At 40.1% G+C, this 27,872-nt stretch overlaps 1 protein-coding gene across 5 annotated transcripts; it reads left to right on the top strand.

Annotated features, from left to right (window-relative positions):
• Positions 1 to 1,315: 1,315 nt before the first annotated feature.
• On the top strand, positions 1,316 to 25,910 carry etv1 (ETS variant transcription factor 1). 5 transcript variants are annotated; one of them, XM_074652903.1, is made up of 15 exons: positions 1,320 to 1,437; positions 1,639 to 1,886; positions 2,172 to 2,270; positions 2,429 to 2,493; positions 2,757 to 2,847; positions 3,159 to 3,206; positions 7,901 to 7,954; positions 14,118 to 14,247; positions 15,450 to 15,638; positions 16,999 to 17,246; positions 20,853 to 20,921; positions 21,021 to 21,089; positions 21,195 to 21,364; positions 23,005 to 23,106; positions 24,646 to 25,910. In XM_074652903.1, exons 9-15 carry the CDS (start codon positions 15,478 to 15,480, stop codon positions 24,865 to 24,867), a joined length of 1,041 nt encoding a protein of 346 aa, XP_074509004.1. In that variant the 5' UTR covers positions 1,320 to 1,437; positions 1,639 to 1,886; positions 2,172 to 2,270; positions 2,429 to 2,493; positions 2,757 to 2,847; positions 3,159 to 3,206; positions 7,901 to 7,954; positions 14,118 to 14,247; positions 15,450 to 15,477; the 3' UTR covers positions 24,868 to 25,910. The 5 variants fall into 5 exon arrangements, with proteins under 5 accessions (XP_074509002.1, XP_074509000.1, XP_074509001.1 ...); XM_074652901.1 differs by lacking the exon at positions 2,429 to 2,493 and having other exon boundaries at positions 1,316 to 1,437; XM_074652899.1 differs by lacking the exon at positions 2,429 to 2,493 and having other exon boundaries at positions 1,317 to 1,437; positions 20,850 to 20,921.
• The last annotated feature ends 1,962 nt before the right edge of the window (positions 25,911 to 27,872 follow it).

Raw genomic sequence — 27,872 nt, 5'->3', positions numbered from 1 at the left:
ACATTTACTCTAGTACTTTATTTAAGTAAAATGTTGAGGTTCTTCTCCTTTACTTGTGTTTTTCCATTTTATGATACTACTCCACTACATTTCAGAGGGAAATATTGTCGAAAATAAAGTTGTAACTTTACGAGAAAAAAGGCATAATATTACGAGAATACAGTCATAGGTTTACGAGAAAAAAGTCTTAATATTACGACAATAAAGTCATGACTTTGCGAGAAAAAAGTCACAACTTTACAAGAAAAAAGGCGTAATATTGCGAGAATAAAGTCATAACTTCACGACAAAAAAAGTCATAATATTACGAGAATAAAGTAATAACTTAACGAGAAAAAAGTCGTAATATTAAGAAAATAAAGTCGTAACTTTACGAGAAAAAAGTCGTAATATTACAAGAATAAAGTCATGACTTCACGACAAAAAAAGTCATAATATTACGAGAATAAAGTAATAACTTAACGAGAAAAAAGTCGTAATATTAAGAAAATAAAGTCGGAACTTTACGAGAAAAAAGTCATAGGTTTCCTAGAAAAAAAGTCGCAATATTACGACAATAAAGTCACAACTTTACCAGGAAAAAAGAAATTAGCACGTAAAATTACTACTTTATAATATTATGACTTTATTCTTGTAATCTCAGATTTATTTATTTTCCTCAATGTGGCCCTAATACTTTGTCGTACCATAGACCTACAACAATGATAAATAAAAATGAAAATGTAAACAAAAAACAGTTCTTCATTTCCAGTTTTATAAATCCACAGAGAGCCACTGGAGAGGAGCTGAAGAGCTGCTGGTTGCTAAGAGACCACTGAGGTAGGCTAACTAACATACTGACAACACTAAGTGAAGTTCATAATATGTATTATTAAGCCAAAATTAAATTAAAGAGTAGAAACAAGTGCCAACATATCTTACAAGTCTGTTGCTGAACAGCTTTAATAACCATTTTTGCATTAAAAAAAAAATGCTGGCTTTGTGTTCACATGTTGTTCCATTTACTTTTTTTATTATTATTTTGAGCAGGATTATAGTTTGTATAGATTATATATAAATCTCTAATGTAAACTTTTTAAAGTAAGCTAGCTTGTAAGATAGACATTAGCATTTTACTTTATGAGAAGTGCAGGCTAACATTTCTGTGTTTATCATTGGAAGCTGCAGGATGATTAAAACTTTCCCCAGCTTCCAGGTTAGTTAGGACACTTTCTTCCTATTTATCAGCCCTGTGTGTGTGTTAAGAAGCAGTGTTCAGTTTTTTGGGAAGCTGTCCTCAGGTTTTGACCTGTGCTTTACTTCCAGGTCAGTGCCTCCTGCGGGTCCCAACAAAGTCTCCCTTACAGGAGAGAGAGAAGAGCTGGCTGCTCCAAGCAAGTCCCTCTGGAGACTCTTCAAAACACAGTTACCATGGACACAAAGTTGACCAGGAGAGGAGTGAGTGTGCACAGTGTAAAGAGGGTAAAGACAGGACTGTGTGTGTGCAGGTGCATGACTTTAAAAAGCATGAAAATGATGCAGAAGTTTGGTGCATCTTTTTCTGCAAAGTCCAAACTTTTTTTTTTTTTAAATGCATGACACTACAATGTTATCATTGACTTCTTCTCTCCGGTGCTTTTACCGCCTGCCCTGCTGCAGCCGTGCGTGATTGACTGCCAGCAATCTGATCCGGTGAAAGACATTGACAACCAATAGGAAGCGGGAGTGCGGCTTGTTTCCATGGGAGGCCCCCGGGAGGCGATGCCAAAGCACCGCTAGAAAGCACCACAGTGAGCGGTGGAGAGGGGAAAGAAGCGCAGGCAGCAGCAGCAGCAGAGCAGCCGTGGAGATCCTGCAGCCGCTCCGTGGCTCTCTGACGCGCGGAGGAAAAGCGAGGAGGTCGCTGGGTAAGTGCATGTTTAGTTTTTTGAGTAAGTGCATGTTTCCACACTTCCTCTACTTCATAAGTTTATTGTATCGTGTAAAACATTTCTTGCAGCAGCTGCAGAAGAGCTCGCTCCTCTTTTACGCACGACATTTGCAGATGGTCAACTTAACTTTGCAGCATCGCCTGAGGTGTTGTCGGTGATTGCCGTCTTAAAAACAGTATCAAGAGGTTCCTGAACTCAACTGTGCATTAATGCATAAAAAAAATTCATTCATGTCTTTTGCTTTCTATCTATCTCGGACAGGATACTCAGGAGACTCTGCAGATCTCTCTTCAATTTAAGCCACAGTGGTGCAGAATGGATAGATTTCACGACCAGCAAGTGCCTTACTGTAACTCCAAAGTGAGTTATCATTGACCTAAAAAAACTTAGCAAATAGCAGATCTTTCACATCATCTTTAAAATCTTTTCTTGTTCTAAAACGTCTGTTCTTCTCTTTAATACTTTTTCTTATTTGTTCTCATCTCATCTCTTGTCTTTCTTTCCTTGCTGCTGCCAAGACTCATTTCTCCCTCAGGGACCATTTAAGTTTCATTTAATCATCAAAGATGAACAGCTAAACAAGGTGCCCACTACTATATACACTGTGTTTATTGGGTCATGCATTATGTTACAACTTGTTAATTATATCTGATGATGGGTGAAGCAAAGTACCCTTTGCATGGCTTTAAGAAGTGTGTGAGGAGGCATCAATGAGTGGCTCATTGAGGCTCTTTCAGTTGCACGTGTGCTGCTGCAGCCAACAACAGAATCACTGCTCCCAATGAGGAAAATAATACATTGATTTGTGTCTCTTTCTTTTTTTCTTTTTTCTTTTTTTTGTTGCAGAAGCCACAAGAAAAGACAACGAGCTGCGAGAGGCCAGCAAATGACAGAAAGAGAAAATTCATTAAGTCCGACCTGGCTCTGGACACTGAAGGTAGGCAGAGGGCAGAGGGAGAAGTTAATTTCACGGCTCCTAAACATTTAGCAAAATTCAATTGGTTTGTGGCCACCTGCGCTGCTAACTACAGAATCTCAATTACAACACAGCGGCCTGTGATGATTCTCACAAGCCTCTGTCAGTGGTCAGAGACACAAATTGACTTGTTATTAGCTGCACACGTGCCCACTGAGCTCCAAAGGCTCTGACGGCGCCGTAATGAAGTCAGTTGTTTCTGATGCTCCTCCAGGGCTTTGACTGTGTTTTTTAACCGCCTTGTTCTCTGTTTCTGGTTTCCCCCCCTCCAGAGCTCTTCCAGGACCTCAGTCGGCTGCAGGAGACTTGGCTGGCGGAAGGTGAGTGTTTTAAATCTCGAGCAAAAAAAAAGGAGGAGAGATGGGGTAAAAATGGATAGGTTGTGAGGGGGGGGAAAGCTGCCTGGAGTTACAAGCCTAGCGTTGCAGTCCAATTAAAAGCCTGTGTGGAAGAGGCACCTTGTGTGTCATGCATACATTAGAGACTGTGAGCGAGGGGTCTTGAGGGAGACAGAGGAGGCTCTACCCAGAGAGTGTCATCACAAATTACCAGGAGAAGGCTCTCCGACGCTCACTGTCTCTTCTGCTTTTGGCAGGAGCTAACGCGCTGCACGCCAGCCGCCGCCACCACCTCCACCTCCACCAGAGAGCTCTGCTGTAGCCTACCAGCTCTCTCTCTCTCTCTCTCTCTCTCTCTTTCACTCTCTCATCTGCTCTCTCTCCCCCCTCTCTCTCTCTCTCTCTCTCTGCTTCCTCTCAGCACACCTCTCTATCTTCTCCAGCTGTACCATCACCTTGTCTTCTTCAATTTCATTTATTGGCGGCAAAAAAAAAAAGAATGGATCTATAATTTTTTTTTTTAATCGCAGACCTTTAAAACACCAGTATCAATATTTATCCATTTCTTTGCTTTTTAATATATTTTTTTCTCTAATGGCAAGACTTGCTCATTGTGGTCTAACTGAGACGTGATGCTTCAGGATTTAAGTGCAAGTGTCCTCTTTCCACCGTGTCTGCAGCACCGAAGTTTTGGTTAGTGGTGAATATTGCTCCTCTTATTTTAGTTTTTTTAAATGCATGTGCATGTTCCACTTGGTTTCTTTGCCTGACTTTTGTATTTGCATCTCACTAAGATGCAACTTGCTTTGAATATTGCATGTAGTCTGAAAGTTTATGTCGGAAGAGTTGCGAGTTGGTTATTTTAGAGTTTTACAGTGAAAAGTATGGAACATTTTTAGGGTTGTTGGAAGTCATTTTTGATTTGCTCTGTCAGAGTAAAAACAGAAATCCAGACAGAGTGTAAAGTTGTACAGTGTGAAAGCACTTAATTGCTTGGAAGGGGTAATTTGAAGTAATGCATGTACAGTATATAATCTGAAAAGTAAAACAAATTGCCAGTATTTTATCTGCAAACAAGTGAAAGCAGTGGTGTAATCATTAAGCTTTTTAGACACTTTGTCTCAATAGTAACATTAGACTGCTTCTTCCCTTCACTACACCGTGCTGGTATATACATACAGTGTTATAAGAATAGAAAAACCTAATTATTGAGTATTAAAAGTTTGCGTTAATTTAAAAAAAGTAATTTTTAAAGTTCAAGTGGAAAATATAATGCTTTTGAAAAATACGTTTTAATGTGTAAAATTACTGCTTGGGTTATTTTCTTTGAAATTTGGATAATCAGTTTGACATTAACTGTAAAAAAAATAATCCACAATTAACATTTTTGATATTATGCTGTTTTATTTGTGTGAATCAAGTCAATTAGAATTTGCAATTTTTAAATGTTTATTTTTCTATCGTAACATTGCAGCAATAAAATGCCAACCTCTAAAATGCCAGTATCTATTTCAACACATCAGTCAGTGCTCAGGCTGTAAATCCATAATTATAGTTGTAAAGTAGAACTCTCAAGTGCACAGTATAATTGAATCAACTTCAATACTTTTTTAAGATAAGGATGGAATCATAATACATCGCCTGGAAAAGTGACAAGAGAAATTTTAGCTCATACCCTTCACACAGGTGAATAAGACTCTCAATCATTTATAGGCTCCATCTATTCTTTAACACATTTTGAAAATGCTCGCAGTGCAATCCAAAGCTTTTAAAAAATGAAAAGTATGCTTTGAAACAGATATTGGAGTAGTTGAGCTGAAATCTGAGCAGCAGTTAGATTATGAGGCGGCGCGGCGCACACCGCAGGGCGTGTAAAAAAAAAAAAGAATAAGACACGATTTTAATATTTCAGTATCCAAAGTGAGAAAAGAGACGGCGGCGTCTGATAAGAGGTATTACTGTTAAAGATTACAGTTCTGCCTGTCATGGATCAATGTGATGATGTACGCTTCAAGATTGTAGATTTAATGAATGACTTCCTGTCCATTAAGATGAAAAGGAATACCTTCCCATTGCTAAGATTTATTAGTTCAGGTAATTGGAACAAGAGGAGGAATTACGAGAGACGGACTGAATTTCCGACTCAAAGACCGAGAGGTTGAAGGTGTTCGTCAGCTGACAGGCGTATGTTTGACCCCCACAAACCACTTCACCTCCACCTCCACCTCCACCCAGGGTTTTTTTTAGACTTATTTAAGCACTTTTCTTCCCAGGAAAAAAAAGTCTCATCCTTTAGAGATTTCTCTACTTTTTTAGCTTTTGTTTATGCAGTGATTTCTCTGTTGCTGACAGGATCATTTGTCTGTGAAATCAGCGCAGGCAAAATGTTTAAAACTCAGCCTCGCACACGGGGCTGTCGCAGGGTTTAGATAACGCCTCTGATAGTCGCTCTTGCTCAGGCCTCATGTTTACAACTTCTCCCTTTTTTTCCCCTTCTGTCCTTCTCCCTCTCTTTTTTTTTTTGTTTTGTGAATGGCGGCAGATTTCCAGCTCTGCCGTTCTCCCCAGGAGTTTGTTGCAGAGATCAGCTGGCTCATTCACAGACTGAGGCCGGTGACTCATCCATCATGTACTTCCTTTTTGGACACAGAAACACTGCTGCCTTCTTTTTTTTTTTTTTCTTCTTCTTTGTTTCTCATTCCTCCTCTCTTTGTCCCTTTCCAAGTTAGGTTCTCTGAAGTTTCTGCGAGTTTGTTTGTGTTGTAATCATGAGACGAGAGCTGTTTCTGAGCTCCACTCGTGTTTCCGTATTTTTCATTCTTGTGTTGGTTTGGCATATTTGGATGTTGTGGTTTTGACTACTGAAGAGAAAAAGGAAAAAATATGATTAGAGTCAAAGCATTGAGGCTTTTAGAAGGTTTGTGCAGGATTTATCATGTAAGGTATTTCCTTTCATGGCCCTTTAAGAAAGCATGCAACAAAGTGGAGAGTAATACAGCAAAGTGGTTTTCCAGATGAACAGTAATTCAACCAGGCTAAAATACAAATTGCATTTAAAGTATTGCATACAATGTGTTGATAGCTTTAACTACAGCAGAATCTGGAGTGAAATCATTATACGTCTTTGTTTGCTGCTCTCTTCACCCGCTTCACATTGTTGGGAAATATGGAGCAATTTCTCCTCTTGATCTGTTGATTGTTTACTCTCCTCAATTCACACCTCTGGCAAGAAAAAAAAACATCCCTGATTATATCAAGAGTGGCAAAAATGGAAAATCTGTGATTTTTTTTTTAAGATCTCTAGACATGTCGAGGCATGTGTACTGATCCTGTGATAATGAGGATCCACCTCATCGTGTGTATAAATAGACGTGCTAATGACACATTTAAATCTCCCTTTGCCTTTCGCCAGAGAGAGACGAACTTGAGGGACACGGAGAACTGTCACCGAGTGTAAATATGTGTGATATAAATATGTACATGCCTAATTGGAGCCGGAGCGGAGCAGGCTTCATTATTTTAGCATTAGCCTGAGAGTGCTGGGGCGTTTGAAGCGCAGGTGAAGCATTGGATGGTTTGGAACAGACCTAACTCGGTAGGTACAGGTGGATTCACCAGTAGGGAAGAAGCCAATTAGATACTGTTAACAATGGGTGTTTGGCTGCTGGCAAGGAGTGAGAGCCGAGGCTGCGGAGCAGTCAATGGCCAAGGCGACCTCAGGAAGTGGAATTAGGAAGTAGACGGTCCCCTAAAGCACAATATTAAATCCTTCGCAGACTGGCGCTTGTTGGAAAACATGGTTAATTTTATCTCTCGTTAATCATGGAAAACATATTGCTCATAACATTTCAAGGTTATTTTGTATATTAATAATGTCAGATTTGGAATTTTGGTGCATTTCCTGGTTGCTCACAAATAATCAAGCGACAAAATCTGAATCTGGTAACTTCTTTTCAATAGAAATCAACCTATGTTAAGAATTATTTTAGATGTGAGTGTACATGTTGATACAAGACACTATATGTCAGATTGTTGCACTACAATAAATTTAATTAAATGTTTAAATCAGCATTGACGAGAAGTCCTAAAAGTGCTCAGAAAAACTGAAATATGAACAACTACAACTGGGCAATCTTCATCTGCTAAGGATGGTTTTGTAATAAGATTGAAAGCTCCAGAATGACTACAAAATGGACTTTGTGGCAAGATAGTTTTGGCTGGTAAAATCTCATTTGATTCATGTTTGTGTTTTTTTTAAGAGATTATTTGTTTAAAAAAAAAAAATCTGAATGTATTTTTTTCACGTTTTGAAAAAAATAAGAATTCTAGGATTTAATAATAGACAAAAATAACTTGGTAAATTGAAGACTTTTTTTGTCATGACCCAGAGGCTGTTGAAGCATATAAAACCGTATTGCACATTTAAAAAAAAAAACATGGGCACCAAGGAGAAACAAAGTACTCCTTGCCCTGATTTCCTGTAAAACATATTTTCCACAGCTGTGTTCTTTAACCGACAGCAGAGGCAAACAATGCTGGGATAAGCCAAGCTAATATCCCAGGAGACTGTTTGCCAGAGGAGGGTATTGGGCTGTAGAGAGCTGTGATCAATGCTGCGTTGTCCATCAACATCAGAAACAATCATTCCCTTTCTTCTTCTCTGCTTGTGTCTTTAGCTCAAGTTCCCGACAATGACGAGCAGTTCGTTCCAGACTTCCAGACTGAAAACTGTGAGTAAGAGACCACATCGCTTTTCTCTCTGTGTTTGTGTGCATGCTTGTGTTTATGTGTGTGAACATCTGTGGTGTTTTTTTATTTTTTTTTTACTCGTCTCAACTGGTTGTGTTTGTACTCGGGGAGAGTGCATGTGGTGGTGTGTGTTTTTCCGTCTCTCGGCGCCCTCACCTTTGCTCGCACAAGTGCTCTCTGGAGAGCTGCAGCAGTCTTGCGAGTCTGCAGACAGGTGCATGGGTGGGGGGGGTATCTCTCTCTCTCTCTGTGTCTCTATATCTGTCTCTCCGTTCTCTCTGTTGCCCATGTACCTCTCACCACCACTGAGATATTATTGCACTGTGATTTATTTGCATAAACATCAGAATATTGTGGCAGATTTTTTTATGGGGTTGAAGTGATATTTTTAACTGCAGGTAGGCCAAACAGCTGTCAATTGATGGCTGTTTTGAATTTTTTTAGAATAAAATCTTGCTCCTGCATGACCTTTCCTCAAGCGTGGTTAGATTTTCTAAATCCGGCAGTTTAATATTAGTTAATACTACATTTATCCTTTTCAGTTGAAGGCTTGTTGGCCTCCTGGTATACGGCATGAAAGCAAGCATGATTTTATTTCCTCCTTTCTCTATTTTTTTTCTGCAGGAAAAATAATTCTAAGAATATTCCCTAAGAGTTTGATAAAAAAAAAAAAAAATGTATGGCCTTAGCTGATTTCACACTCGCGGTAATAAGGACGAGGTAGTTAGTCGTACTTCACCTGATTGTGCACGGTGACTACACACGGTGACTGGTGACTTGGCACGGTCCACTTCTGGAGGAAGTAGTGCCAAGGTGGGGACAGAAATGGAGTGAGTGGAGCTCAGTGGGACTCGGGGCGAGCACATGTCTTTCAGATGAGCCAAAACGCCCATGAAACTGTGAGAAAAGACACAAAACAAGTCTTCCCTATGTCCTCAACGCCCTTTAACCTGTGAACAGAGTTGGACAAAATGCAGAAAAGAGGAACTTAAACAAAGAGGAAATGTCACATATGATATTTGCATTGGAAACCTCTTAGGTTTACAGTAGATTTAACATTTTAGAAAGTAAGATTGAGCAGAGATGGTTCTGGCATTAAGCTAGATCTCAGACATTTTAACCCCTTGTGAGCCAGATCGCAGCCTGAGATCCTGAAGCAGGTTCCTGTTGATTAAAAACCAGAGGAGGGTCTATTTCTTTCTCTCTTTTTTTGCCATCAATTCTCACGTTGACAAGAACAGGATCATCCTTTTAAACACTTCTGAAAAGTCTTGTTTTTATGTTACAAACTTTATGCCTGCTTTTCAATTTCTTACCCGGATTTTTGCAACTTTTGTTGAATATTCTTAATGAATTTATGTATTTATTTATAGCTAGTTTTGCTCCACAGATTTTATAAAGACAAGCTTAAATTAAGTAAACCTTAATTAGAGAGGGTGTAAAAACAATTAATCCTCATCCTCCCTTATGGTCTTCAAATATTTTGCCCTCTCAGATCCTTTCCATTCATCTGGCTTTGTGTTGTTGATAACACATCAGTTACAATAAACTAAAAACCTGACCTTTAGGTGTGAATTAGCCTTCCCTATAATCCAAGATGGAGGAGCGGTGTGTCGTACAGTAGAGAACCAGAGGTCACCGAGACTGTCCCGTTGTCCTTCAGAGGTAGCCAGGGTGGGTGGCCACGGTGGTAGGAGACTGCTGACCATCTGAATTGTCCTGTTGGCAAACCTGCAGCAGACTGGAGAGGCACTAACAGATGGCGGGAGGGTGAGGGCACCGTGGTTGGGCGCTCGAGCAGGCATCCCAGCCGGCAGCTCTCCCATATGGGTTTCACCGGGCCGAGAGATGGAGGGGTGGACGGTGAGGTCGAGAGACAGAGATGAAGATGGAAAGAGATGTAGCTAGAAGTTGTGAGGAGAGAAGGACAGCGAGTAAGGGTGGAAGTAATTACATATAGGAAATCTCATTACTGCAACAAAGCAGCTTTGATATGTTCTCCTTATTGTACACAAATCCCATGAAAAGACCAAAACTAACTGATCATACTAACAAGTATTAATAGTATCTGTGTATCCAAAGAGCTCTATCGCTCAAAAAACTGTTAACTAGGTCCCGACAGATGCATCATTTACTCCTCTTTGAGTTATGTTTGCTAGAGTGCCAGGCAGTTGTAGGAAAGTGTGTACGTTAGCCTTATTAGAAATGTAAACAATATATTTGTGACCTGTTTCTAAAGATGAACTATTCATGTTGATTTGTTGACAATAAGAAAAATATAGATTGACAGCAGCCTTATTCTTTGAGATAATTCAGTGGCCTATTTTTGTGAAGTTAGTAACATTTTATAGTCAGTATACAGTTTTCTATTATTTGAGAACAATTTGGCTCAGGTGTTGCCCTTAACTAAGTTACAAAATAAAATCCATGCAGTCACTCTTAATATGCATTAAACCGTCAGTTGTAAATTATAATAATAATAAATGTTATAATTAATGATTAGCTTTAACTGTAAATAATGCAAATGTCTTTGATAGTAGCATAGTTGGCGTTGGTCAAAACGTAATTCTTCCAGTTGTGTTGTGAGCCTAATTGTTGACTAGCTGGTTTACTATCTGTGCTACTGTAGCTAATTGGAAGCATTATCAAAAGATACAATTAATGTAGCAATAATAGTATTTCTTTCATAAGTGTAAAGTTAATTCATTATTTGATAGCAGCAAAGTTAGCATTAGCCAGTTGTGTTGTGAGCCTGATTGGTTGCTGTATGCACTAGCTAATTAGTAGCATTAGCAAAAGAAACAACAAAAGTATTTATTTCATAGTAAAATATTCTGCGTTTAATGAATTGCAGAATCTTATTTTTACGAAACTGAATCCATTAAAATATACAAAATCATATATTAGAACAGTCCTAAATATTAGCGCTTATTCTCTCTGGTCTATCTGTACTCTTACTCCATTTTGAATAACCTGCTGTTTTTTATTTTTACGTAAATATTTTTTTACGTATTGGCAGTTTTACGTCTGCTTCAATTAAATTCACAAAAATGATAAAGCAACACTATTAATACATTTGTATATGTGTTGGTATTCTGTTCAGTTGACAGCTAGAATGAGAATAAAAGGGGGAAACAGAAGATAAAAAATAAGGAGAGGGGGATAAAGAAATACAGAAAATATGCAATTAGGAGTTCTGTAGCGTCAAAGATTGCATCAGAAAGGCAGGTTTGAAATTCCTTTCCCTGATTTTATATTTTCATGACCTCAGATTTGTCACCTCTCGAGAAGCCATGGCAGTTTCTCTCAATGTCGACTTCGCACTCTCCATCCATGCAGCACAGAAGCAGCATGTGAGCGGCCTCGAAGCGAAAGTGTCCTCAGGCTGAAGGAGGAGAAGGAGAATTTTCTTTGTCTGAAACTCCAACACAGATGCTTACCATTAGCATAACTTAGCAGGGAACGAAGGAGTAGCGGAGGTGTAAAATGAGGCCACACGTTACCAGCAGATCCGAGCCTCCGTCATTTAACAGCAAAGGCGAGCACCTACCGTAGGTGAAAATGGAATGGAAGGTTTTTCGCTGTTGCCAAAAGACCTGTGTTTTTTTATGAATGGACTGGAGAAATATCTGCCAAACGTAGGCTCCGGTTCTGCCAAAACACACCATTTGTACCTGAGAACACACAACGTTCGGGGGCCAAGAGATCTGTGATAATGTACGGAGGGGATTGGCAGAAAAATTGCAGCTAAAATTAAATTATTAGAAGAAATTCTTGGAGTCTAAATCTTTCCTTACATTTATGAAAAAGCTGAAACAAAGAAAGTGTTTTTACCATGTGATCTTAGTTTTTATTCCATTTAAAGCAAATATTTCTACTGAATCTGTACACCAAAGAGCAAAGAAAATTGCAGAATATCCGAGTTAATGGCACAGAAGAAAAACAAAAACATTTGCATTCAAAATAGACCCAGTAATTGTTCTAACTGCTTCTACTTTTAAACACCCTACCATCACGGTTAATCAATATGTAGATAATGAGAGCAATCAAGCAGTGATGGGCATGACATTCTGGACTAAAAAGGAAGTCTCTGTTTTAGTCAGAGGCAATGCCCTCGCTATTGATTTGTGTACCTTGGCACCCCACTGATGAAATCTATTGTGACATTTCCATTTCTAATTTAAGGCCGTGCACTGCAGCACACGTGACGCTATTGTTAATAGCTGACGTGACGCATACAGTTAAACACAGCATTTATATAGACATATATAAATTCCATAAAGTGATGTTGATTCAGTGTTAAACGAAGAAAATAAATGTATTCTAGCACGAGGTGAGCTGCAAAACCGGAAGTCAGGGAGAGTTCTTCTGAACTACAAAAATAAATAAATGTATGTTTGTTGTAGTAGGTAATTAAAGTGACACCGATTGTGATCTCAACATTCAAAACTAGTGTAATGTTTTGACTCCGTAAGCCCTTAACGAGGCTTTTCCATGCCAGCGTCGTCAAAGGTCTCCCCTCAGGAAGTGTCTCTTTGACCTCCGATCGATGACCCGGAAAGGTCAGGCCCCCAGCGAGGGCTGCGAACAACCCCTGAGCTTTGTCCTGCCGGGCCCGTGTGGCCCGTCCCCCAGGGGCTCGGCTGTGCGTCAGATGGGGTGTTGGCAGATCGACCCCTGCTCGTACGGCAGCTGTCAGTCAGCCGTGAGAAAACTCCCCAAAACATCCTCCTCTCTCAGCTCCTTGCAGCCGTAGAGACCGTCCGGACTGTGGGTGTATTCGAAAGAAAAACACTCCCAAAACCACAGATTTGAGTCTTTCGGGTCATCAAACGTCTAAATGTTTGTACTTTAGTTGAACCAGGAGTTGATGGATTTCCTTTCTCCATTCATAATTTCAGGTCGCTTTGTTTTTAACTCAGGGAAAAAAAAAAAAGGCCGTCTCTCAGCCTCAAACGTCAGTCAAAAACCATTCCCTTCAACTGTGGGATGCTGTGGGACGGCCTCACCGCCGCTTTGTGTGCAGTCGCGGTGAGACGGCGATCGGCGAGGCAACCCGAGCCTGACTTCATTCTGACTGACTGGGTTTTCGTCAGAAGCGCAGCCAATTGGATTAGCGTTGATCATGACTTGAGATGATGGCATGTTAATCAGGACTGATCAGGCACTTAACAGCCTCTCAGATGCACCAGGCTCACTGTGGGGCCATAGGTAGAGAGCGCAGTAAACCTCCCCCACCCCTCCCCCCTTCAGATCAATGAGCACTGTTGTCGTCGTCTGGAACGTATTGACAGCCAGCTGAAAGCAGATAAAGCATTTATAGGAGCGCGCCGCACACCCTGATTTATGATTGTCATATTTCACTAACAGAGTCCCCGTCAGGAGAAAGCCGAAACAAATGAGATTTGAAGTGAGTTGTTTTGTCTAAGTGATGTCAAAGAGATGTCAAATCTGTTGGTGGACGGATGTTTAGGAAAGTCTTCTAACTTATCCATCATGAATTCTCTTAATCGGTGATGGCCTGGTACACATTCATACAGGAACACATAATAGTATATGTACTAATATATGATCCTGTATGAACACATATTCGTATCTGTACTGCAATATGGCTTTTATATTATATGGTTTTTCAGTGTGTGGAAAGCTGCTGCATGTGTTCCATACTGTAGTAAGACAGTCACATCATCCACTACAGGTACATAAAACCAGCGATTAAAACAAGCAGCATTTTATTCCCAAAAAATATGAATTTGATTGTTTTTGTTAATGTATTTTTTGTGAATGATTTGTAGGACATGACATAAATGAGAATAGAGGTGGTGGCTCAACCTGCCATAAACAACAGCTAATTCTATGAAATAAAAATTATTGAAGTTGATTGATTACATTTCAGTCCAGTGATAGTATAAATGCTATTTTCAGGGGCTTATTCATCCTGCCAAAAAAAATATTCTGCCGTAATCCTATACAAAAATACTGAGCACTAACAAAAAAATAAGTCATTTGCACCTTTATTACAAAAAAACTCAAACCACATCCTCTGATACCTAACGAGTTACTCTTTGATAGGGAGTCGGTTCATTGTCATTCAGTATCTAAATTAGTTTTTCCCCCTCTCTCTCTCTCTCTCTCGGTGTGTAGTGGCTTTCCACGGACTGCAGCTGAAGATCAAGAGGGAGCTGCACAGCCCGTGTTCAGAGCTGAGCTCCAACTGTAGTCAGGATCGGCCCTTCAAGCTCCAGTATGGAGAGAAGTGCCCGTACAACGTCAGGTGGGCACCGCACGACACCGAAACATACCTCCAACGGGCTTTAAATATCCCTCTAAAAGACAACTTAAATTGGCAACATTAAAAAGAAGTACAGCCACTATTTGCTAATTTGCTTAACCAGCTACAAGAGCTTTATTGTAAAATGGTGAAAACAAAATAAATGTAGTATTTGAGATAGTCCGACGGTCATGTCATTAGATGAAAATTATGAGTTTTATACAGTTTTATGTTTTACACTTTGATGCAGCATCAGTTTATGTTGAGAGATGTTGAACTTCAGTTGTTGTTCTAGTCATTTTCAATTGTTCATCTCTACATTGTATTATTATAATTTTTTATAAACTGCAACATTTCAAATGAGATGTACCAGAACCTGCTGGCATTTAAAATTTTACTTCTAAGTAAATCAAAAGCATTTAGTGAAAAGTACAGTCATGTTGAGTGTTTTTTGTTTTTTTAACTTAACCGATTTGTAATACATGACATTCATTCTACTTGCATGTTCGTATAATGACCTTGTACGCAGAGAAAAACTGTTTCATAAGTGATGAGTCATATGTGTGATTCATTTGCTCACCTGGTGACATAAAAAAATGCAAAGTCCAAGATTTGGCAGGGTTTTGCTTTACATCAGAACTTCCACAGTGTATGCCAAGAGGTGGTGTGACGTTCCTTAATATATCTATTAAAACAAGTCAGCATGCATCTGAGATAACGCTTGATTTTAAGAAATGACACTGTGGAAGGACAAATGTGTGGCAAACAAACGAGAATAAAGGATTTTCTTTTTACAAAACTCCCTTAAAAAAAAATACAAATTTAACATGATAGAGTCCAAAAGCAACTATTCACTTAGATTTAACTTTTTAGAAATGCGTTTTTATGTCTTTTGTGTGACGGTTTGCAAAAATAAAGTAGCATGACGTTAAAAAGCAAAATAAGAATAAATACAAAACAAATAAAGAAACAATATTTTTTAAAACTATTTTTTCTTTAACTTCTCACATATTTTTTAATTTTCATCTTTAGTGTCTTCCATATTTACCTCACTCAAAGCATGTCAGCAACAGAATCTGATGCATAAGTGTATGGATAAAGCCTTATTCCAACACCTGTAAGACATAACACAAAGCATATGATGAGTGATGAACACTGGCAGTGCGAGAAGCTTATATTTGACTCTTGTCTTCTGTTTGCCACAGTGCCTATGAGCAGAAGCAGCCTGCAGGAATGAAGCCCTCCAGCCCAGTGACGCCCCCCTGTAGCACCCCCGTGTCCCCCCTCCATCATGCCTCACCCACGGCGGCCCCGACGCCCAAACCAGACAGGACCTACGCCCACATACCGGCCTCGCAGCCGCTCCCTGACAACGCCTACTCTATGGACCACAGGTACTGCAGCCCCGCAGCCTTTTATATTTACATCACATTTACATCTGACGCTTTTAGCTCGGAGCAGATTATAATAAGATGTAGATCAGAGTTTTAGTCACAGTAGAATCTCATTGGTTGAGTGAATGTTTAGTAGGAGGAGCTAACAAATGTTATCTAACGGCTAAATCTGAATGACAAAGACGTAACTCAATATACTGGAAAACTAATGGTAATGACTTTATACACAATTTTGTGGTTCCCAACATTTTAGGCTTTTGGCTTTTTAAAATAAAGCAACATCCCATAATGTGACCCATCATTACCGGTTTTAAGTTTCCTGTTGAATAAGGAGGTAAAAATATCCAGTAATTCATAATAAAAAAATAAACATTCAACGTTAGAGGAAAGTCTGAAAAAATAAATAGGATAATATTTTTGTGTTGTAAAAAAAGTATTTTCTGCTTCCCTGTCCGGTTATGAATGTTGCGACCCTTCAGATTTATCTGGTGACACTTTAGGGGGTCCTGAACCCCAGGTTGGGTACCACTGTCTCAGAGTGTCAGCACTACTGTAGCTTTCTTATTTAGATAACTAAGAATGGCTCGACTCCTCTCGTTCAGTCTGTAGCAGCATCTTTATAGGACGTACAGCTGTGGTAGAAGTGAATGTAGTCAGTAGTGATTGTTGTAAACTTTATTTTATTTTTCATTTTACAAGACTTGACAGTACTTGTAATTCATATTTAGCCATCATTTTCATATGTTTGAGGTTCCCTGTTTTACTTTTCCAGCTTATTTTGCTCAATTTGTTACATTTCTAATTTCATTTGAGCATCGAAGTTCATCCCCGACCTTTGGGAACAGTGTATTCAACACGATTATCTCTATTCGATTTTTGAGGTTTCAACTAAAAATTGATCAATTAGTCATTTGACAGAAAAATAATCGGTAACTATAATGATAATCGGTTAATAATAAAGGTACATTTTCAAGCTAAAATGTCAAAACATTCTGTAGTTGCAGCTTTTCAGTCGTGGGTATTTTCTGCTTTTCTCTGTCTTGTGTTAGCATTTTGTGGTTTTTGACAAATAAAAAGCAATGATGATGTAAAGGAGCATTTTCTGATATTTTATAGACCAAAATTAATCCGTCAGTTAATCAAGAAGTTGCAGCCCTGCTTTAAACTATCTCACATAGTCTTCATTCTTTAATGAAAGCCAGTTGGCCTTTGAGTTGACATTATTTCTTTACATATTAACTTATTTAAATAGTGTCATGTAATATGTATTCTATTGTTCTAACTTGGCCTAAATTTCTTCTGTAAACAAAATGAAGTTCACGGCTGATAATGAATCCACTGACTTTGTGTCCCTCCTCAGATTTCGACGTCAGCTCTCAGAGCCGTGCCACTCGTTCCCCTCCCCGCCGACGATGGCTCGGGACGGCCGGCCCATCTACCACAGGCAGATGTCAGAGCCCAACATCCCCTTTCCTCCTCAAGGCTTCAAGCAGGAGTATCCCGACCCCCTGTTCGAACACCCGGCCATGATAGGGGCGCCGCTGCCCCACACGTACCCCGCCACCATGATGATCAAACAGGAGCCCAGGGACTTCACCTACGACTCAGGTGAGGGATTTTTAAAAAAGTGCTGTTGTGCTTGAACTAGTCTGGTAGTAAGTGAAAGAGTCATGAAGAGATAGCAGCCTTTTTTTCCCCTCCCAGAGCGTTATCATCTCAGGAATGGGAGAAGACATGGGAGGAGGGGGTGGCGTTTATTGAGTTTGCCCATTATTAGGGCAGGGGATCTGGTTGGGCCGGGTGTCTGTGCCGGTCGCCATTTCCTGTGGTGCTCTAATAGAAAAAGAGGAAGAGAGGAGGGTGGGGGGCGGCCATGCCTGGTCGCAATCCAAAATCCGCCCTCCCACGCTTGTCCGCTCCCTTTAGTTAGAGAGTAAAGGGACCTAATCATCAGCCCGCGGCCTCTGCGGAGCCCGAGGCTACATCAGGACATGAATGAACATACGCCGGACTGCTGGGTTCATTCACAAGGCGGACAGAGAGGACCCAGGAGAGGCCGAGCTGGAGGAGAGTCTGTGTGACCAGTCAGGGAGAAAAGCAGCCTCTTCCCATGGCGATGACTTGTAGAAAGACACTGGGCCTCTTTCAGGGCTCTTTTACGTTAGACTGTCTTTGTTTTCCGATCAGCAGCTCTGCGGTTTTTGTCGGAGAAAACTGTGATTTTGGTGTTTGTGTTACTTTTCAGTTGCAAGTTGATTTTGCCATAGATGTATTTATTGAGTTTTACAATCTTTAGGCTTTGAAACATCACTCTCTGTATCTAACAGGTTGCAGTCCCATTAGTATGTATCAAGTTTAGGACTAACAATCATTTTCATTGTTGATTTATCTATTTCATTTTTTCTCGATTATTTTGTCTTTAAGGGAAAAACACATTTCTGTAGTCCCAATTGATGTCTTCAATTTCTATATATAAAATATATTTATTCATAATTCTATGAAACAGAGACATGCTCACATTTAAGAAGCATGAACCAGCAAATGGTTTGTGACATTTTTGCTTGATAAACAACGCAACAATTAATCAATGATCAAAATGGTTATCGATTAACTGTCTGACTATTGTCTGAGCTGTTTCAAACCTAGTCAGGATGTTAGAGGTACATTTCACTGATTTACAAAGAGTGCAGCCGTAACATTACGTTTTAGCTGATAATCTTTGCAAGCAACCAGAAGTACACACTATAAAGATTATAAATAAAGAGAGAGAGAAGGTCTATTTCGGTCGTGTGTCCACTACTGTCCTGTTCTTCACTGTGTATCCGAGATGGAGCATCAGAGTGAATTTATTAGCAGTCACAGTGGAGCATGTTGACTGGAGCAGGCCTGTTGGAAAGGATGGGAGGGGAGCTGGTAATTTCATTAGCAGCAATTTCCTCTACAAGCCCATTACTTTGATGAAGTTCAGAGAAATGTTTATGGGCCTAAATGAAGGGCCTCTGTCTGTTTATTGAACATTCACTTTGTAACCTGTTTGGCCGTTTTCTTGATCACAAGCCACGGCCGTGATGTCTGTGTTGTAGGAGGTTCTGACATATACAGTCAATTTGGACGAGTGTTGTAAAGTAAACTGATGAATACACGCTTCTTTTTAGAGAATTATGGGATTAAATGCAAGTAGTTAAATGATTTTAGGTGCAAAATCTTTCAAATGAGATGATGTTTTGGTTTAGAAACAATAGGGAACTGTGACTATTTTTGCAAAAGATCGGGGAATTCAGGTGAAAGTTTGATCTCTTGTTAAGTCCATCAAGGAAAGAAATAATAAACAGATATGTTAAAGAAGGAGTCAAAGATTAGAGATTCGAAAGCTGCATTTCCACCAAGCAGTATAGTTATTTTCATGTTTCCGTTAACAAAACTTGTGGATGGTACCTGGTACTTTCTTTAGTACCACGTCGGTCGAGGTTCCAGGCGCAAAGCAAAGCTACTGTCAATAGTGGCGGCAATTGTTTTATTCACTCGACCCAGATTTAAAAAAAATGTTAGCCCGCAAAACTACACCAGATACACTTCGACAAAGTGCAGATGTTCCTCTGTTTGGTTCATGGATATATAAAGAGAACTGGATACAGCATTGTAGGCGGGCTCCTGTTCATTCCAATGAAAGTTGCTCTGTGGCGCATGAAGCCAAAATGGCTCGACTTCCGAGTGATAAAGTTGCCCGGATCTTCCGGCGATCTTTCGCATCCATTGGGCCCATAGAGCAGACGCAGTAACGTTTCATTTTACCCCGCCTCCCAGCCTCGGTCTGGCTCTCATTCACATGAACGGCAGCACGAAAATAACTCTTAATTCAGCTATTAGTGCATTTTACCACTTTTAGGACCTAATGATTTAAATAAGGGCTATTCAAGTGTTCGTACTGGGAAGTCGATTCACCTAAAAAAAAAAAATGATCAGCTGATTTACAGACGTCTCTTTCCCAATGTAAGGGATGGGAAAACATTTTTTTTTGGGGCCCAATGGCATCACGTGACGGACACAGAAGTTGTAATTCCACGGTTTGGCCACTATGAAAATTTGCAAGCCCAACGCTCTTCCTCAAGCCACATATTATCCTTTATTTGGTTGTTGATGTAGTCATCACGGTGTTTGTCGTACATTATTGGGTGTTGTGAAGGGGACTGCCCATATATCCAAAGGCCCATTATTCCAAAACACCAATACAACCCAAGATGTCCCATTGGACTGAAAAAAGCCCGTTTGTCTGACAGTCCTTTACTCCGAAAACAATCGGCCATTGTTCCAAGGTCCATTACTCAGAAAATACACACTCTCCGTGCAACAAACAGAAGCAAATGGCTAATTATTAAGCAGAATGATGGCGATCAGTTGGAACAAAGGATTTCATTGATCAAACATATATTTCCACAGGTGGAAATCCGCTGATATTGAGGTCCGTCTGAGTATTCTTCCCTCCTCATGAATGTTCCGCAGGGGCGTGCAAGCATTCATAAGAACCCACGAAATCAGTTTTTATAAATTTCCTTGCAAATTACACTCGACTGTGTGGGTGTATTTTTTAATGAAAATATATGACATCTTTTCCAGCTAAGCTCCGCCCACTTCAAACCAGAAGAAAGTCAGAAGAGCTCAGAGAAAAATAGAAAAACTAAAATCTCTCATGTGAAACAACCAAAGCTGTTTAAACTGTGGCAAGAAAGTAGTCTGTTCATGTAAGATCCAATCACTCATAGTAAGAAGAAGTATTTTTCAAGGGCGTTTAAAATCAAAAAACGACATTTAACTATCGTGCTGCAGTGACACAATATCCAGTGAAAAAGTAAAAGACTCCTTCAAGTCTGTGTAGTTTTTATCTGAAAAGAAAGTGTGTAAAAGCTTTACGTTGACCCCCTCGCATTATGAAAAAACTTACATCATGTCAGCTTCTGTTTTCACACGAGCGCCGTGTTTTTGTTCCGTAGTAAATCTTCCTCTGAGTGGAGACGCTGGGAGCGAGTATTAGCAGGGTGATATAGTGAGCTCGCCTGTGGCTTGGAGCCATTGCTGGGGGGCATGTTCTTTAATCAGAGCCAGTGGTGCATTGAGTGAACAGGCTTTGACTGCTCTCAGATAACTGAGATAGTGTTCTTAATGCTGCCTTCGGGCCCTTTAACACCCACTCTCCCATTCTTGCCTGGCTTTCAGCAGAAGTGCCTAGCTGCCATTCTGTCTACTTACGGCAAGACGGCTATCTGGCTCACGCTAACAGGACTGAAGGTACCGACGACGATGATGATACGAGTGAATGCTGTGATCGTGCACTTTGGATTTGTGCTGAATATTATATCAAATGCTGCCCTTTTTTTTGTTTTCCAGGTTGTATGTTTGACAAAGTGGCGAGGCATTTCTACGATGATACCTGCGTGGTGCCTGAAAAGGTTGAAGGTGAGTCCTCCCTTTGAGTGTACCGAACACGTTTGAATTGAAAACTGCTCCATGTGTATTTGTGCTGGAACAGCGTACGGTAATGGTGCGTTATGTGTCCTCTAGGTGACATCAAGCAGGAGTCAGGCCTCTACCGCGAGGGCCCGTCGTACCAGCGCAGAGGCTCGCTGCAGCTCTGGCAGTTCCTGGTGGCTCTGCTGGACGACCCGTCCAACTCCCACTTCATCGCCTGGACCGGCCGCGGCATGGAGTTCAAACTCATCGAGCCAGAGGAGGTGAGAGGGAAACATTATTACTCTTTATTCAAATGTTTTTATCTAGAATCTCCATAGTATTAATAATAGATTTGACTTTAAGCACCTTTTATGAACCTAATGACACTTTACGTACAGAGAACAAGCAAAAAATTACATTAAAAAAAAGCTTATCCGTTATATTTCTTTTTTCTAATTCTTATTTTTCACCACCACATTGTATTTCACTACATATATTGCTTTTGCATGTGACAAAAAAAATGTTTGAAAACTGGAATCCTTCAGTGTATTGCCTAGACAGTTTAATCGGTAAAGTCAGTCGCTGTTATTTATTCAAAGGAATATGCCGATCTTTGCTTGTTCCAGCTTCACAAATAGAACAATTTGCTGCGTTTGCCAGTTTTAAATCGTTGTAAACTGAATATTTTTTAGGTTTTGAGCTGTTGGTGTGATAAAACGAGCAATATGAAGATGTCGACTTGTGCTCTGGGAAGTCATGATAGCCACTTTTCACTGTTTTCTGACACGTTATAGACTAAAATATGAATCAATTAAATGTAAAATATAATCAACAGATTAATTGTGAATGAAAACATTTTTAGTTGCAGCTCTAGTTTAGTGTGTTATATTCATATCTGTGCCTGGTCAAAATGTGGATTTTCAGTACGTGAGCAAAAAAAGAAAATCAAGTTGCGTGATAAATCCAGGCACAATTATGTCGAAGGTCATCATTTGAAGTGGGATGAATAATGTTCTCTGCTCATAAAGTGGTCATGTCAGGTCTGGATCTGCCATAATAGATTTTTTTATTTACCTTGTTCTCCACCACATCCATCCAACTGACCCTTAAGGCCAGCGCCTGCTAAATATTTCACAGGACGTATTCCTAAAAATATAACCCATGTTGACGGTTGGGCCTTTTGAAATGGAAACAGAGGCTGGGTCTGTGTGCGCCCACATCACACACAGTGGGGCTCAGTCACTATTGGAGGATGGAGGAGGATGCAGGTTGCATGCGGGGGTGTAGGATGGAGGAGATAGAGGGGTACCTGGCAGCGGTCCACGCAGCCCGACTGCGTCTGGAAGCGCGGGCCAGCTGCAGCTAACAGGGGGCCCCATTCATGCCATCAGGTGACCAAACGTACTCGCTTTGGGAAGCCGCAGACAAACGTTAGCTAGCGGCTTCTGCCTTTTCACAGGCAGGTGTAGCATGTCGGCGATGAAAAGTGAAAGGGGTCGTAGAAGAACTGAAATAATTGAACAAAAGGAGACGGCGAGGAAGGGAAGAGAGGAAGAGTGAGTAGACGCTGCGGAGGAGAAGCTGACTGTGGGGCTGTGGGTTTGGACGGCGAGGCCGGGTGGTGGGTGGTCTGGTAGACAGGTGCTGTAACATCTGCTGCCTCCTCCGCTGGGTGTGTGACAAGCTCCTAATGAACACATCCCTGGTCAGGTCTGCTCAGGCTGGACGCGCTCTAATTACTGTTATTAGGAAAATATGGATTAATAAGTTTGTTTAACATTTCAGCTGCCGCAAGCAGTGTTGTCAGGAAATCAGGTCAACTGTGCGTGTTTGTGTGTTGACGCGTCTGCATTTTGGCATCCTGCTTCTCTGTTTATGTTAACCGACTGCCTTTGTGTTGTTTGTCTTCGTGGTGCAAAAGGTGGCGCGTCGGTGGGGGATACAGAAGAATCGACCGGCGATGAATTACGACAAGCTCAGCCGATCGTTGCGCTACTACTACGAGAAGGGAATCATGCAAAAGGTAAAAAATAAATCTTAGAATATACAGCGACAATTAAAAAGGAAAGAACAACAACATTAAAGGAGATGTAAATCTCTGTTCAGCTTTGCTCAAATCATGAAAACTCACTGTTTTCAGATGACAAGTTTGGAGCTCATTTACACAATAAGAGCCTGATTGATACCACCTGTGTTAAAGGAGGAGCATGTGCTACCTCCCCTCCCCAAGCTAGCTTATATACGGGGTTGGAGCATCTCACATATGCTCAACCTTATGAAAGTCAAGGCATTGAAGCCTTGGCCATGCTCACTTTTAACTATGGTTTAAAATATTCTTACTCAAAGCCCCTTACTCAGATTTAAGAGATTTCTTTGTCCTTGGTCATGTGCTGTTTTTGCAGTTAGTATACAAGAAATCAAGAAACAAGAACAACTGGAAATGATACAATACTTCAGTCTGACATCACTCAAACTGCAACTTTAACATGTTACTGCCAGTTAAACTTAACAAAGAGACTTTCATAGTTATCTTGTTGCTTTCTGAGGTGTTCTTAGAGCTGTTTCACCACCATCCACAATCAGCCTTCATTTTTACCAGCTGTGAGCAGCTCCTCCATTTCCTTTGTTCAATGCACTGTGGGAGTAATGTTTATGAACAACATACTCAAAAATTAAGGATTTTTTTAATCCTTATTTAGTGGCTTTTCAACTGTGAACACACTACAAGCCTGATTAGAGGTGGTATGTAGTGTAGAGTGTGGAGAGTCACACTACATCGGTAATCAGGCAAACTTAGATGACATTTCTTGAAGGAAGGAACAACTAAAATAAAAATATCTGCCCACTGAGATGACGGTTTCACAGTGCACAAAATAAAACGGACCAAATACAAAAATTAAGTTGCTGAGGGGAGTGTATGAAAGAGCAAATGTATCTCTTTTTTTCACTTTGACTTGTCACTGATCTACTGTGCACACAAATCGAATCTCCTCCAGTTTATCTTGAATGACTTTATAAACGTCACTATTTTTGTGGACTTAATTCAGCGTATTCTGTATAGTCTCTTCGGCCCAGATGTCAAGCAAACATCGGACTTCTGCAGAAGTCCACGTCAGTCTTACCTGGTGTTTATCTGTGTCCATCTCAACATATGCCCGCTCAGGCAGCCTGAATTTTGGTCCGCACCTGAGTATGATTATTGCATTCACAGCCACCCGAATGAACCGCACCAGAGTTTGATTAAAACGGACTAAATGTTGACTTGTGAAAGCGCCCTTAGAGATGTCCACCAAAGCCACCATGCTTTATTCACCTAATGTTGTATACTATCTTACCTTCATCAGGGTGTCGAGGCACAATATACTCAAATTTAACTTGACTTAAGTCGTTTTTGTAGGTTGACTTTGAAATTTGTCCATAAATAAAGAAATGGAAGAGATTTGAATAAACGTGTTTTGAAAAATTTGGTTGGAAAAATAGAGAATTTGTCGACGTGTATTGGCAGATAGATATTCAACCTCCTCATTTATTTCCCCACCTCGCCCTCTCCGTCTCCGTCCAGGTGGCCGGCGAGAGATACGTCTACAAGTTTGTGTGTGACCCCGAGGCCTTGTTCTCCATGGCGTTTCCCGACAATCAGCGGCCGGTGCTGAAGACGGACATGGAGCGGCAGATCAACGAGGAGGACACGGTGCCGCTGTCGCACTTTGACGAAAACATGGCCTACGTACAGGAGGGGCCCTACTGCCCGCCGCACCCCTACAGCGAGGGCTATGTTTATTAACGCCAGCCCCACTCACCTCCATCTCTACCCTCCCCCCGCCTCCTCCGTCCATACACCTGAGACTGTCGTGTCCTCTCATTCACAGTCGCTCCGGGAATAAGACTGAGCACACACATGCAGCGGAGCTTCCCCTTCTCTCTCTCACATAAACACACACATCCTCTTTTGTTTTTTCTGACGTTCAAGCCGCACAGCAGCATGGAGAGTGCACTTTATGGACAGGAAGCGCGGTGTTAACCTGCCAGGAGCGAGCTACTGTTTGTGGTTGGCTTTTTACCGTTGTTTATGTTTTGTACATTAATGTGGGAATCATTTTTATTGTTATGATTTTGAGCATGTGGCGCGCTGGTGAGACAGGACTCAATGACCAAACTCACGGTCACCCACGGACTGAATCTTCCTGCGAAAGAAACTCGCCCGCACAAACGTGCAGCGAAACCGAAGGACGGTCACTTCTGTTTGACTTTAGTTTGTCCTCAAACAGCCATCCTGTACTGTCATGCTCATTTAACTGGCAACGTATTGTAACGATGCTTTTATGGTGAAGTGACATGATTATAGACTTGAAGAAGTGATGTGATAATAAAAGAGACATTTAGCCGCCATCAGTGAGAACCGCCTCGCTGCCATTTTGATCACAACACCTCTCGTCCGTCAGCGACCTCTGCCCCCCCTCGTCCAATCAAACTGTAGATCTCATCATGTCGGTGTTTTTGCTGTAAAGACATGGATCATTCTCTCAACAGCCTCGTGGGTTGAAGTAAAGACACCAGGATGAAAATACAGCCTGTGTTTAGGATAATCAATAAAGCTACCGGCCGCTGTAAAATAACTCATTCACTGTAAACAGCAGTTTTCCTTTGTATTCTGAAAAACACAGCAAAGCAGCAGTCATTCGTTTGTGTTCAGTTTTTCAATTAATAACAGGTGAAAGTGTATGTACAGTTAAAGTGGACACATTCAGGATATTATTTGCATCCCCAAAATAAAAAAAAAAGACAGATTTGATTGGCTTAAACAATAAAAAGCTAATGAATATCAAACATGAAGTCAAATACGGTTTTGTTCCAGGTGAACACAAGGTGTACATTTTGCTTTGCATTCATTGATAGGGTTGCTTTTTTTTTTTTGGTTAAAAAAAAAAATATTTAGAGTTTTATAATGTGATGAAAAACATTCATGTTATAATAATAATAAAAAATAATGTTCCATTGTATAATCAGGTAAATGCACATTTTGTTGCTGCTTCAAATTGTAAGTGTATTTTCTAGTCTCAAGAAAAAAAGAAAAAAGAAGTGCGGCAGTTACGACCTGCTATTCTGGATTTTTTTTTTATTATTTTGTTTTTTTATTTTGTTTTTGTTCAATTTGAGCATTAAAAAAAAGAATCTGGTCTGAGTTTTGTTTCTCGGTGCACGTGTGTGGGATGGGATCTGCAATAGCAAAAGTTCTGTAATAAAATAGTTCTGGAAAACAAAGTTATCACCGCTTTTCAGATGTTTTACGTAATCAATCATTACATAAAAGTTTTGTTAAGAACTGTAGTATTTCTTGCAATTCTGAGGGTGATTTCCACTCTCAAACTTTATCACTTCTTTATTGGCAGGAAAGAGTTTTATGTCATAAATTTACATACTGGAAGTGAAAATACACCAAACAAATGTCTGTGTGTGTGTGTGTGTGTGTGTGTGTGTGTGTGTGTGTGTGTGTGTGTGAAAGACTAATAGATTATGGACTCTTGTCAATTTCCAGGTTGGAGAGAAGACTCCCAACCACAAAGCATTTAACCAAAGTGACACCTGAGGAAAAATCAATGGCTAATTTAAGACACCACTTTTTCATGTAGGTGAATTGTTTCTGCTCTTACAAGACTGGCAGTAATGAAAAAACAACAGCAGTAACACTCCCTTAAAGTTATTATTTCCTTCTGCGAAGTGTCACTATTGCTAAAAAAATCAATGACTAATTTAAGGAAGCATTGTTTAATTGGTTCCACTGATGGGAAAAATGAAAACGGATGTGTAAGTAATGAAAAAACACTACTTGCCTTAATTTGTCAGAGCAGGTTACAAGCCAACCCTATTACAGTCCCCACTCTTAGGTTTTTTTATTGATTGTCTGTAGAGCGGGGAATTGCCCTTAACTTAAAACACCTGATTGCTTCCCTGAGGATATTTAACAACATCTAATCCGACACGTACGAACCCAGAAAACAGCAGCGAGGCTTTTAATATGATGAATGACACTTCTAATTTGGGTTTTCCCTCTGAAATGGCAATAATCTGCAGTAATAACCTGCCTGTTCACCAGTGAGAAAGTACCGTACACACATTATATTACTCTGAGTGCATTATGAAAAGCTGCCCATCCCACAGAGGACTGTAACAAAACAACATCATCTAAGTTTAATTATCAGATGGAGCTTCTTTTGGAGGAAACTGTATCCTCTGGATTTGTAAGGGGGTTATTTTAGGGGTTTACTTTTACACAATTTCAGCTTAAATGTGGTGGCTATTTTACAGGGTGTTTACAGTATATTATATTTAAATTAAGTACTTTTTTTTGCTAAAGAAAATATAATTTAATTGAATGACGTGAATAAAATCCAAATAATTAGAACATTTTACAGACTTTCTAGCAGTGGTGGAAAGTACATTTACTCAAGTACTGTACTGAGCGACTTTGTTATACTACTGTACATTTCAGAGGCAAATATGAGCACTTTTTACTCCACTACATTTATTTAACAGCTACAGCTATTGATTACTTTGCAGATTTAGAATTTAAAAAGCTTTAGAAAGCATATAAAATACAATGAATTGTTATTAGGGCTGCAACAATTATTGTTTTCATTGTCAATTAATGTGTTGATTATTTTCTCGATTAATTGTTTGGTCTATAAAATGTCAGAAAATAGTGAAAAATGTTGATCAAGTGTTTCCCAAAGCCCAAGATGACGTCCTCAAATGTCTTGTTTTCTCAAAGACATTCAGTTCACTGTCATA

Source organism: Sebastes fasciatus, chromosome 12 (genome assembly GCF_043250625.1).
Source record: "Sebastes fasciatus isolate fSebFas1 chromosome 12, fSebFas1.pri, whole genome shotgun sequence".
Taxonomy (NCBI): Eukaryota; Metazoa; Chordata; class Actinopteri; order Perciformes; family Sebastidae; genus Sebastes; species Sebastes fasciatus.
Note: the sequence above shows the minus strand (reverse complement) of the source record. Positions and strands in the feature narration are given on the sequence as shown.